The following is a 13,463-nucleotide window of genomic DNA, read 5'->3' on the forward strand; positions in this document are numbered from 1 at the left end:
ATTGCTTGAACCTGGGAGGTGGAGGTTGCAGTGAGGCGAGATCGTGCCACTGCACTTTCAGCCTGGGAAGCAGTGAAACTGTGTCTCAAAAAAAAGAGAAAAAAATGACTAAAGTCCATGCCTTTAGTTTGTTGAAGATAGAGCTGTATGAAGCTCCAATCTAGCATGGTCCTTTCAGCACTCTTTTATCTTCAATAAAAACATTGGAATTAATCTAAATCCTTGCTGAAGTGAAATCAAGATATTATAAGGATAATGGTATTGATTATTAATTCTCCCCCAACTAATGTACTTCCTGTAGGTGACTCAGACACTGTACAGAGACCTTCGTTAACTCTGAAATCACAAAGGAATCATTCAGAAAGCAGCTCCTTAAATACCTAATAGTTAGTGCTGCCAAAGTGTTAATGCACCTTTTCAAAGCATTAAGGAACTGGGCAGATACAAATAGATGCGAAGACTATGTATAAAACATAAATTAAGACATACCTCATCTTTGATTTACACAGTTTAAAGAGGGCCCTTTTTAAGTGTGAGATTCTGTGAGCTAATATTTCCTGTCCATGACATTCTAATTTTTTAAATTGTGAACCATCCAGATTTGCTGTTGGTGTGAATCAAGTTTTTCTATTTAATTAAGCCAACTTATCTGTCACTCATCATAATTAATAATCCATTCCTATCTTAATTAGTTTTCATTTTCAGAGCCAATCATATATTAATACAAATACAGAAAAATCTAAGTCAATTTTTAATGTAAATAAGAGCACAGAAAACCCATTGGATATGTGTATATGCTTCCTTCACATATTTAGAAAGGCTCAAAATAACTGAGTTCATATTCTGCCACAAACACAGAAACCAGAGAAAAAATATTTCAGTTCATTCATTTACCTCATGACACCAACTATCTAAATACCACCATTTCCCAAGATTTCAGAGTCTTGCTTTTATTAAACCCATCAAATGATGAATTATAATGTAGGAGGCCTTTCTGTTTCTGGAGGCAATTGCAGGGAAACCATGCCTGTCAGTTCATTTTTGTCATTGGCGCATGTGTGGCTTTTTTCATTCACTCATTTATTAATTGAGCAAGACTCTAATCATTAGAGATGCAGCCATGAGTGAGACAAAAGAAGGTTTCAACTCCCTTTGAGCTTAAATTTTAGTGAGGGAGGCACACAATAAACAAATACACAATGATGAGTAATCCTCAAGGAATTAAGGTAGTAGAAGGTGATTCAGTGACTTCATAGATGGAGTGCTCAGAGAAGGCCTCTCTGAGGAGGTGGCATTAAAGCTGCCAGTTGAATGACAAGAGGTGCCATGAGATGATCACAGGACTAAGCATTCCAGGACGACATCATAGCTAAAGCAAAGGTCTGCAAGTGGGCATATAATCTAGGAATCAAGTGAAAGCCAGTGCTTCTGGAGGGACATAAACAGGAAAGTGGTAAGAGATGAGCTTGGGGAGAGAGAGAACACTCATCGTAAGGAGTGTATATTTCATTCAAAGGTCCGTGAAGAGCTGGTAGAGGTTTTAAACAAAGTAGTGATGTGATCTGATTTACATTTTGGAAAAATCAGTCTGATTGCTCCATGGAGAATGAATCAAAGGGGGCAAGTATGAAAACAGGGAGATGGAATCTGGATGAGAGGTGAGTATGGCTTGCATCTGGTAGCAGAAGGGACAGAAGTAGATTAACTCGGGATTTGTTTAGTGGTAGAATGAGAGAACTTATTTATGTGTTGGCTCTTGGAGGGTGTATTATAGAAAGAAAAGAATCCATCAAGGATAATTCAATTTTTTTATTTCATAAGCTTTAGGACTTTAACATCACTTAGTCATTTCATGCATTTATTCCATTGATCATTGCAAAGGTTGATTCTTTTCACAGTTGTGTATTTCCTTGGTTAGAGCAAACTATGGTGTATGAGTTTCTGGATTCAAATCTGGGTTTTCTAATTTAGTGGCCGTATGCTCTTGAGCGAGTTTTCTAACCCCTCTGCCCTTTAGTTTCTTTGCCTAAAAAACATGGTAATAATGTTACCTATTTCATAGGGTTGTGGTCAGCAGTGACTAAGGAAATGCAAATAGAAATACTTAGCACACTACTGGACTGCAGGAAGCAGTCACTAAATGTTAGAAATTAGGTGCTGTAGCAAAAGAATCTATTAACAGAGTAAACAGACAACCTACAGAATGGAAGAAAATATTCACAAACTATGCATCCTACAAGGATTTAATATCCAGAATCTATAAGAAACTTAAATCAAGCAAAAACCAAATAACCCCATTACAAATAGACAAAGACATGAGTAGATACTTCTTAAAAGAAGACATGCAAGTGGCCAAGAAACATGAAAAAATACTCATCATCACTAATCATCAGAGAAAAGCAAACGCAAACCACAATGAGATACATTCTCACACCAGTCAGAACGGCTACTACTAAAAAGTCCAAAAACAACAGGCGCTGGCAAGGCTGCAGAGAGTAGGGAATGCTTATACACTGTTGGTGAAATTGTAAATTAGCTCAGCCACTGTGGAAAAGTTCAGAGATTTCTCAAAGAACTTGAAATAGAGCTACCATTCGGCCCAGCAATCCCATTACTAGATGTATACCCAAAGAGAAATAGATCATTATACCAAAAAGACACATGCACTTGTATGCTCATTGCTGCACTGTTCACAATAGCAAAGACATGGAATCAACCTAGGTGCCCATCAGTGGTGAATTAAATAATGAAAATGTGGCACATATACACCATGGAATACTACACAGCCAAAAAAAAAAAAGAATGCAATGTCCTTTGCAGCAGCATGGATGCAGCTAGAGGCCGTAGTCCTAAACTAATTAATGCAGGAACAGAAAACCAAATACTGCATGTTTTCACTTGAAAATGGGAGCTAAACATTGAGCACACATGGACATAAACATGAAAACAATAGACACTGTGGACAGCTAGTGGCGAGAGGAAGGGAGAGGGGTGTGAGTTTAAAAACCATCAGGTACTATGCTCACTACCTGGATGGAGTATACCCAGGTAACAAACCTGGACATGTACCCCCTGTGTCTAAATAAGAGTTGAAATTTTAAAAAATTAGGTACTAAATTTCTCTTATCCTCCTTCCAATTGTGCTTTCAAGTCTCAGCACCTAGAAATGAGTTAATATGTTTTTAAGAAACAATAAATTTCTGTTTCTTATGTCATTACATAATTATTTTATGTATGATTTAGGTACTGTTTTTTTCAGAATTTCTTAACCCTTTTGAATATATTTTTATCTTCTATATCTGCCAGTATTTGTTTCTTTTTAAAGTGGCTTTTTTTTAATCATCCTACTTTTTTTTTTTATTTTTATTTTTTTATTATTTTATTATTATTATACTTTAAGTTTTAGGGTACATGTGCACAATGTGCAGGTTAGTTATATATGTAAACATGTGCCATGCTGGTGTGCTGCACCCATTAACTCGTCATTTAGCATTAGGTATATCTCCTAAAGCTATCCCTCCCCACCCCCCCACTCCACAACAGTCCCCAGAGTGTGATGTTCCCCTTCCTGTGTCCATGTGTTCTCATTGTTCAATTCCCACCTATGAGTGAGAATATGCGGTGTTTGGTTTTTTGTTCTTGCGATAGTTTACTGAGAATGATGATTTCCAGTTTCATCCATGTCCCTACAAAGGACATGAACTCATCATTTTTTATGGCTGCATAGTATTCCATGGCGTATATGTGCCACATTTTCTTAATCCGGTCTATCATTGTTGGACATTTGGGTTGGTTCTAAGTCTTTGCTATTGTGAATAGTGCCGCAATAAACATACGTGTGCATGTGTCTTTATAGCAGCATGATTTATAGTCCTTTGGGTATATACCCAGTAATGGGATGGCTGGGTCAAATGGTATTTCTAGTTCTAGATCCCTGAGGAATCGTAAAGTGACTTTTTTATTATTTGGGTTTTGAAAATCTAAGGGCCTTTAGAGAGATTTATTGAATATTATCAGCTTTATTGTGAAGTTAGCATTTTCAGCTTTTAAAATGGAGCAAGGGAGGATGGGCATTCTGATCTCAAGATTATAGAAATTATGTGAAAGCTTAATATAACTGCCTGCATCAGTGCCATAACACCGCATGGGCCCTGCTTTAGTGTACAGCTCCTCCGATGGGTGTCCTGCTTTTTCTCTTTGGACTTAGAACTATATTGAATCTAAGGCTGGAAAATACCCTATTTGTTTAGATCACAGACAATTCAGAAGACCTTGTATTCCTCTGAATCTTTGATTTCTATGTAAACACTGGTTCCCGTCACTCTGCCAGGCTGCAGCTGCATTTCAGACTTTCATGACTGGTTATTTGCTTCTCAAAATAGGCTTGAGAACAGTAGGAAAATAGAGTAGGTCAACACGGCATATGGTTAAATTTTCATGGACAGATGTGTTTGAGGATAATAAGGAAATTCTTTTAAACTGTTATCTTTGTTATAAATGTGGTATGCAGATGTTTCACAGTTATGGCTGGGATAGAGGTACTTTTAGCAAATGGTACTTTTCATAAGATTACACATTAACCTAATTTTTGAAAACTATATTCATGTTTCACTGAAGGTAGCTGGGCAAGGAACAGCCTGTTTGCTCTTAGAATCTTACAGTGCCATCATTGATGCGGAATTGTTCAGCACAGGTGACTTTGGAATCCCTTTCTGTGCAAAACATTCGACATTAAATGCATACGTGTTTTGTGATTCTTCGAGCCTCAGGTTCTGTGTTTCTTCTTGTATTTTCTTAATGACAGAAGATAATAAAATATTTTTTATTTCAGAAGGTTTACATGGTATGACATACGTAAAATAGTTTCTATCTCTGATATAATGTCCCTAAGCCCGGGGTGGGGAGACGTTACTTTATTAAACCACTGGCCAATCGAATCTACAGTGGGTGGGATCTGCTATGATAGGTTTTCATGCTTGTTTCCATGCTGTGAAAAATTTTGTAAAATGTCACAATAAATCTGAATACTTTAGGTAGCAATGGTGTAGTCTGGGATGTTTTTGGAAATCAATAATTAAATTTATCAACGTGTGTGTGTGTGTGTGTTTTAAAACATATTTTGTGGAGCTAAAACCCTGATAACCCAGTGTCTTTCTGCCTCTTCCAAAGACATTGTGGTCATAACTATTTAAGAGCTCAGTGTGAAGGTCTATGTGGGCATCAAGAATCAACTGTGAATTCTCAGCCCTGCCAGCATACACAGAACCAACCAGTGGTCCATCCTGTGGGCTGCTCGTGAGTGCCTGATGGATGGATCTCTGTGGAATTAGGGGGCAGGTGTATACCAACAGCTAAATATCCTGTTATTTCACAATCCACACCTCAACTTGATTGTATTACTGTTAGTATTTATTTTTGGGTTTTCATTTTTTTGCCAGAAGCATATGTGTGGACATACTCACTTCCTGTGTGTTTGTCTTTCTACTACAGATACGGGAGCAGAAAGACAGGCACTAAGAGAAAATGTATATCCTAAACTGAGAGAATTCTGCAGAGAAAACTATGGATTGGAATTTCAGGTAATTCTAGTGTTAATTTCATTCACAGTTATGTCCAGTTAAATAACTAGTGTTTGTTTCTTGTCACAACTTTAGTGTTGTAAAAGACAAGTTTTAGGCCCTGAAAAAATTTGTTTCTTCAAGCATGGGTAAAAAGAAACACTGACAAATGGAAATAAAGTATTTCATCATTTTTGATGTTTAGTTATTTTATGCTGTGCTTCTTGGACCCTTCCTGGTATGGGCTCATCTTTTTCTTTGAACCATATTTATTTGCTTTTTTGACAATCTCCACTATTATCAAAGAGATGAAGGTTGCTGAGCACCTGAGTTTAAGCTATGGTTTCTAGAAATATTTTGCACTTAAAAATGGGGACCAACTTTTTTCAAACTTATTGCTTTCATCAGCCTGGCCTGGCCCTGCCTTCTATCTTGCCTTTAACTTTTTATTCACATTGTAGAACATCGTTTTTCCTATTCATTTCAGAGCTACATCATTTACTCCCCCCAAAAAATTATATCAGCCTTTCAAGAGACAGTGATGGCACACGTCATTGCTAAAGTTCATGAACATCCTAACATTTTAATGCACCACTGATTTTGCCAAGTGGTAAAAGTGCTTGAAAACATTGGATGTATCTTGAGCATTCAAATGTTGAAAAAAATAAATGGCTCCTGCAACAGATAACATTATTTAGTCAGAATTTTTCAGCCTCATTTACGATGGAAATCCTAACTCTCCAGTGCTATCTAAATTACACATTTACACTGTCAAGTGATGAATATGTAATAGAGGTTTGTATTGCAGAAGTGCAAAATGCACCATTGTTAGTGGAAGAACATTTCACCCTTTGTTTGTTTCCTCCCAGACAAATATTTTATCTTGATATACTCCTGATGCTTTCTAATATGATGTATAAAGTAACAGTCTCGAAATGGCTTCAATCTCAATGCATAATGTCAGTTGACACCAGGCCATGATGACACACGCATTGAATCGTCACTCATAAGTCACCATTTACTTGATAAATTGTGAACCTAAATTAAATTCCTTGTCATGAATTCAGCACTACCTTCTCTGAGGAATCTGGTTTTACTGATAACAGGGTCCCAATTGTTATATAATTTCCAATCTGTCAGGAATCCCAGAGACTTAGACACTCCTTGGGGACTCAGTTACCATAGAGGAAGAAGTGTGTCCAAGCATATAATCCCATCTTTAAGTTTGTTTTTGCATCATTTTTGTCAACAGAGGAAGTCGGTGAGCTACAGAACAGCTTCTATAAACCATGGTATTGACTAGGATTAGCTGAGGGAGAAAGAGAAAAAAAGTAAACTTTCTGAACTAGAGGTAGGCACAGAAGATAGATACAGTCAAAGGAAAACTGTGCTAGGCGAGGCCCATAGAATAAATTGACACGATTATTCTAGGCAGGTGCACTGAATCAGCTGAGGAGATGTTGGACCGCAGAGCACACCGCAGTGGGCAGGGAAGACGTAAAATTGAGCCCCAGCTCTCTACAGGTACTGGGAGTGACTGAACCTACCCATGCTTCAGTTCGGTGTCTAAAATAGGAATGGCAACAGCTTACATGTCTGAGGTTGTGTTTAGAACAAAATTAAATATGCAAGGTTACATTTGCTTCCAAGCTCTGGGCTTAGCAGGAGTTCAGATCCATAATATCTGAATCTTCTAAGAATATACCTTTTAAGTGTAGTGTTCTATAGTAGGTTAATTATATCACTCCCTAAGGATATATTTTTTAGAGAGTCAGTTCTCTTCTCTCAAGTCAACAAAAAATATGATGCCAGAAGCTTCATGAATAGCCAGTTTACCCCCACAGTATCCCCGATTCCATCTTTGGTTGTGCACTGAACCCAGAACATATGGTTTCCTAGAGTTACTCAAACATACCAATCTACTTCACGCTTGCTTGCCTTTGCTCAAGCCATTCTCTTCAACTACAATGCTTTTTAGTCTGGTTCTTCCCCTGCTTTACCTCCTGGATTCTACTCATTCTTAAGACTCTTCCTGTCTAACCTCATGTTGTGCCCCCTTGCTCAATGGCCCACAACCCTGTGGGCCTCTTTTGGATCCCTGAACACCTTAGCCCATTCATACTTGAGAATTTTACTCTGGCTGTTCTGTCTTGCAGAATACTCACTCCCTTTATCTTCACACAGCTGCTTTCTTATTGTCCCTCGGGTCTCCACTGAAATGTCACCCCTAGAGATGCTTTTCTTTTTTATATTATTATTATACTTTAAGTTCTGTTATACGTGTGCAGAATATGCAGGTTTGTTACATAGGAATACATGTACCATGGTGGTTTGCTGCACCCATCAACCCGTCATCTACATTAGGTATTTCTCCTAATGCTATCACTCCCCTAGTCCCCCACCCCCAGCAGGCCCCAGTGTGTGATGTTCCCCTCCCTGTGTCCATGTATTCTCATTGTTCAACACCCACTTATGAGTGAGAACATACGGTGTTTGGTTTTCTGCTCCTGTGTTAGTTTGCTGAGAATGATGGTTTCCAGCTTCATTCATGTCCCTGCAAAGGACATGAACTCCACCTTTTTTATGGCTGCATAGTATTCCATGGTGTATATGTGCCACGTTTTCTTTATCCAGTCTGTCATTGATGGGCATTTGGGTTGGTTCCAAGTCTTTGCTATTGTGAATAGTGCTGCAGTAAACATACGTGTGCATGTGTCTTTATGGCTGAAAATTCCAGAAACCAGAACGCCTCGTCTCCTCTAGAGATGCTGTTCTTGTGACCCAACCTAAAGTAACCACCTCTCTTTTGCATCATACTGTTTTAGTTCTTTGCATAGCGTGTGCCAGGATCAGATATTTTTTCTTGTTTGTTTATGTATTGGCCTGCTTATTGTCTTTCTCCCACTAGATTATAAGTTCCATAAAAACAGAGACTTGTCTGTTTTTACGGAATTTCAAGACAGCTGCATTCCTGGTCCTGTAGTCCCTGGCACATTGGAAAATGCTATGAGAATTTGTTGAATGAATGGTTACGTGAAAAAAAAATGAATGAATGAAGACCCAGCCCAGATATAACTTGTGAAAGAAAGCCTTCTCTGATCCCTCCCACACCTCCCAAGATAGGCCATGTACCCTCCTCTTTGCTTCTCTGAAATTCAATGCATAACTCTCGATAATCCATCCAATTCATTCAAGAAGTATTTGTTGAGTGCTGACCACATGGCAACCAACATTCTAAGTGCTGGAAATAAAGGAGCAAACCAACGAGACCCTCTTCTGAGGAGCTTCTAACATTGTTAGGAGAGGCAGACAATGTAGATTCCAGGGGTAATAAATGCATTTTATTGAATAAATGCTTCTATTTTAAAAATCACAGAAAGTAGGGTTAGGGCATGCCAGGCAGTCAGAGAAAGACTCAGTGATAAGGCAGTATTTGAGCACAGATCTGCAGAAAGTGATGGAGCAAGTCATGCGGGTGTCTGGAGTTGTGGGGAGGAATCTAGGCATAAGGAACAAGGAAAAGGGTCTGAGGTGGAAGTGTGTTTAGAATATTCTAGGAACAGTCACACTACTACACTCCAGTCTGGACAACAGAGTGAGACCCTGTCTCCAAAAAAAAAAAAATTGGAACAGTAAAGAAGCCAAGTGTGAGTGAAGGAAATAATTACAGATGGCATCAAAGTAAGATTATATGAGACCTCATGGGCCAAGATTAAGGACTTAGAATTTTTATTGAGTTGGAAGGGAAAGAGTGAGGTGATATGACTTAACCATTAAGAGGTTTGCTCAGGTTCTATGAGTAGAATACAATGCAAAGGAATGGTCAAACAGGAAAATAGTGCAAACAGGAAGAACTAAAACAAGCAGTGTAGATAATGAAACATCATCTGGTTAAGTAAACTTTTCATCACCTGCCTATAAGTGCCAAATGTTCTCAGGCCTGGAACTGTCTTATTCAACTTATCCCAATGGCCAGTCAAATAGCTGCACATAGTAATCCATTTAGTTCAATCTTTATTCAATTAAATTAATAAAATATGAATAGAATAGAAATTAATAGAATATCAATTAAATTAATATGCCTTTTAAGCAAGTCCATATATCTTTTATCTATGTGCCTGTTTGGCAGGCTATTTTGTAGTGTTTTCCTTATTTTTTTTTTCATTTAAACTACGATATTTGATGAAAATACACTAGACTCCGATTATGTAAACTTCAATTAATTCTATATGTGATGGGTACATATATAGGTTGATTACTCAGAGATGGAAACAGTTCAATGGAAAGAACATCAAGCCCACTTAGCAAAGAACACCCAGGGCATCAGGAAAAGACATGGTATTTAAATAATATGTTATTTGATTTGCAGGTATTTATTAAGGGCCTCCAGCTACAGAGAAGAGGATAGAAAATAAGAACAAGGAGAATGAATTGGAAAAAAGTAAAGACAGACTGGGGAGAAAGCAGGTGGTGCAAAACCCAATAAATAAAGAGCTTGTGATTATACTCAGAGATACCGTCCACTCTTGCTTTTGGAACTCTTCTCCATTCCCACTGCCGAGGTCCTGGTCTAACCCTCACTGCTTCAAAAATGGGATGAACAAAATGCATCCTAATTGGTTTATTTTCCTGCTTACCCCTAGTAGATTGCAAGTCCTTGAGGAAGAGACTAGTTCTTGTTTGTTTTTAAGTCCGCAGGCCTGAAACAGAGTTTGGCATTTAGTGGGGCTTTAGTAAGTGTGTTCAGCAGAACTGCCTTACACCATCACCCTACTTGAGTATTTCTATACAATACCACCAGAATCATCCTATGTAAATGTCATATTGTGTCAATGAAGGGACATGGAGCAAGATGACCAAATAGAAGCTTCCACTGACTGTCCTCCTGAAGGAACACCAAACTAAACAATTATCCACACAAAATAGCATAAGAACCAAAAATCAGGTGAGTGATCCCAGTACCTGGTTTTAACTTCATATCACTGGAAGAGGCACTGAAGAGGGTAGGAAAGACAGTCTTGAATTTCCAGTGCCATCCCTCCCCTAACCCCCAGCAGCAGCCACATGGTGCACAGAAAGAATCTGTGTGCTTGGTGAAGGGAGAGTACAGTGATTGTGGGAGTTTGCATTGGAATTTACTGCCCCTGTCACAGCAGAAAGCAACATTGGGCAGAAATCAGCCAGTGCCCACTGAGGCCCATTTAGACCAGGCCTAGTCAGAGGGGAATCACCCCTTCTAGTGATCAGAAACTGAGTTTCGGCAAGCTGTGCCACCATGGGCTAAAGTGTTCTGGGGTTCTGAATGAACTTGAAAGGCAGTCTAGGCCACAAGGACTCCAACTCATAGGCAAGTCCTGGTGCTGGGCTGGGCTTGGAACCAGTGGACTTGGGGTGCATGTGAACTAGCAAGATACCAGCTGGGAGGGCCAAGGGAGTGCTTGCACTACCCCTCCCCCAACCCCAGGCAGTGCAGCTCACAGCTCTGGGAGAGACACTCCTTCCTTCCACTTGAGTGATGGAAAGGAAAGAGTAGAGAGGACTTTGGCAACTTGGACACCAGCTCAGCCACAGTAGGATAAGGCACTGGGCAGAGTCCTGAGTTCCCCATTCCAGGCCCTAGCTCCCAGATGACATTTTCATACATATCTAAGGCCAGAAGGTAACTTGCTACCTTGAAAAAAAAAAGGACCCAGTCCTGGCAGGACTCATCACTTGCTGACTAAAGAGCCATGATCTCCCCAAATGAGTTCAGTAAGGCAACCAGGGACCAATCCTGGGCTCTGAATAATCAGCAGTAATACCCAGGCATTACTCGCCATGGGCCTTGGGTGACATTCAGAGACACGCTGGTTACAGGCATGGCCCAGCACATTCCCAGCTGTGGTGGATATAGGGAGAGATTCCTGCTTTAGAAAAGGAGAGGGAAGAATAAAGGGAAATTTATCTGGCAGTTTAGGTACCAGCTCGGCCACAGTAGGGTAGAGCGCCAAGCGGGCTCTTGGGGTTCCCAGTTCCAGGCCTTGGCTCTCAGATGGTATTTCTGGACCTGCCCTGGGATAGCAGGGAGCCCATTGCCCTGAAGGGAGAGTCTCAGACCTGGCAGCATTCACTACAAGCTGGCCGAGGAGCCCTTGGACTTGAAGTGAATGTTGGCAGTAGCCAGGGAGTACTTGCTGTGAGCTTGGAGTAGTGGCCATGGGAGAAGATTCCTCTGCTCGTGGAAAAGGGAGGGAAGAGTGAGAAGGACTTTGTCGTGTGGCTTAGGAATCAGCTCAGCCACAGTAGAATAGAAGATCAGGTAGATTTCTGAGGTTTCCAACTCCAGGCCCTGGCTCATGAAGGGCGTCTCTGAACCTGCCAGGGCTGAGGACAACTTGCTGCCCTAAAGGGAAGGACACAAACCTGGCTGGCATCACCACCTGCTGACTGTAAAGCCCCAGGTCCTTGAGTGAACGTAGGCAGTAGCTAGGCAGTGGTTATCAAGGGCCTTGATGGGACTCACTGCTGTGATGGCTTCACGTCTAACCTAGCATAGTCCCAGTGGTGGTCATAAGGATGCTTGTGTCACCCCTCCCCCAGCTCCAGGAAGCTCAGCACAGAGAGAGGGACTCTGTTTGAGAGAAAGTAAGAGAAGATAACAAGAGTCTCTGCCTGGTAATCCAGAGAATTCTAGATCTTATCCAAGACTGCCAAGGCAGAAGAGCCACATGTTACTGGGCTTGGAGTATTCCCTAGTACAGATACAGCTACAGTGACTAAAAACCTAGATCACAAACCCAAGTCCCTTTGAATACCTGAAAAAACCTTCCCAAGAATGACAGGTACTAACAAGCTCAGACTGTGAAGACTACAATAAATACCTAACTCTTAAATACCCAGACACCAGCAAATATCAAGACCATCCAGGAAAACATGATCTCCCCAAACGAGTTCAGGAAGGCACCAAGGACCAGTCCTGACAGGGATATTGTGAACTTTCAGACAGTGAATTAAAAATAGCCATTTTGGGGAAACTCAAAGAAGTTCAAGATAACACAGAGAAGGAATATGGAATCCTATCAGATAAACTTAACAAATAAATTGGTATAATTTGAAAAAAAGCAGAAATTCTGGAGTTGAAAAGTGCAGTTGACATACTGAGGAATGTATCAGAGTCTCTTACCAGCAGAATTGATCAAGCAGAAGAAAGAATTAGTGAACTTGAAGACAGGCTATTTGAAAATACACAGAGGAGAAAAAAGAATAAAGATGAAGCATGCCTACAAGATCTAGAAAATAGCCTCAAAAGGGCCACTGTAAGAATTATTGGCCTTAAAGAGGAGATAGAGTGGGGTAGAAAGTGTATTCAAAGGGATAATAACAGAACTTCCCAAACCTATAGAAAGACCAGTATTCAAGTACAAGATTATAGAATACCAAGCAGATTTAACCCAAATGAGGCCACCTCAAGACATTCAACAAATGCCGTATTATCAGTTTCTTTGCTTAAAAGTTTTTAATGGCTTCCTGCTGCCAATAGGATCTCTCTTTAATGTAACTCCAGCTTCATTTTCCACTCTTCCCCACATAAATAATCCATGCCAGTCCATCCTCAGCCTGTGCTTGGAGCACATCTTCCTGATTGCTCATTCCTAACTCTCACATTCTAGTCACTGTGTCTATTTCAATGCTTGCTTCCTATCAGACATATCCTTTCTTCACCCCTAGCCACCCCACACCCTGTCCTTCACAATCTAGCTGAAGGCCTAGCTTTCCCAAGACATCTTTTCCGATTTCCAAATAATCTCCCCCTCTACTCTCTGAACTCATAAATCTGTCCCACATGGGCCGCTGGTACACTGAGCCGAGATTGAATCCAGTTAAGGCAGGGACCTCTAAAGGGGGTGTTTAGCTGATCTCAATACT

General features: G+C 40.2%; 1 protein-coding gene across 1 annotated transcript in view; it reads left to right on the top strand.

Annotated features, from left to right (window-relative positions):
* Positions 1–13,463, top strand: part of NWD2 (NACHT and WD repeat domain containing 2) — a 208,594-nt gene that overhangs the window by 80,590 nt on the left and 114,541 nt on the right. Inside the window, exon 2 of the mRNA XM_054486078.2 lies at positions 5,491–5,579. Coding sequence (XP_054342053.1) covers positions 5,491–5,579 — 89 coding nt within the window. The remainder of the gene's footprint in view (positions 1–5,490; positions 5,580–13,463) is intronic.

The sequence above is a fragment of the Pongo pygmaeus genome, chromosome 3 (assembly GCF_028885625.2).
Source record: "Pongo pygmaeus isolate AG05252 chromosome 3, NHGRI_mPonPyg2-v2.0_pri, whole genome shotgun sequence".
Classification (NCBI taxonomy): domain Eukaryota; kingdom Metazoa; phylum Chordata; class Mammalia; order Primates; family Hominidae; genus Pongo; species Pongo pygmaeus.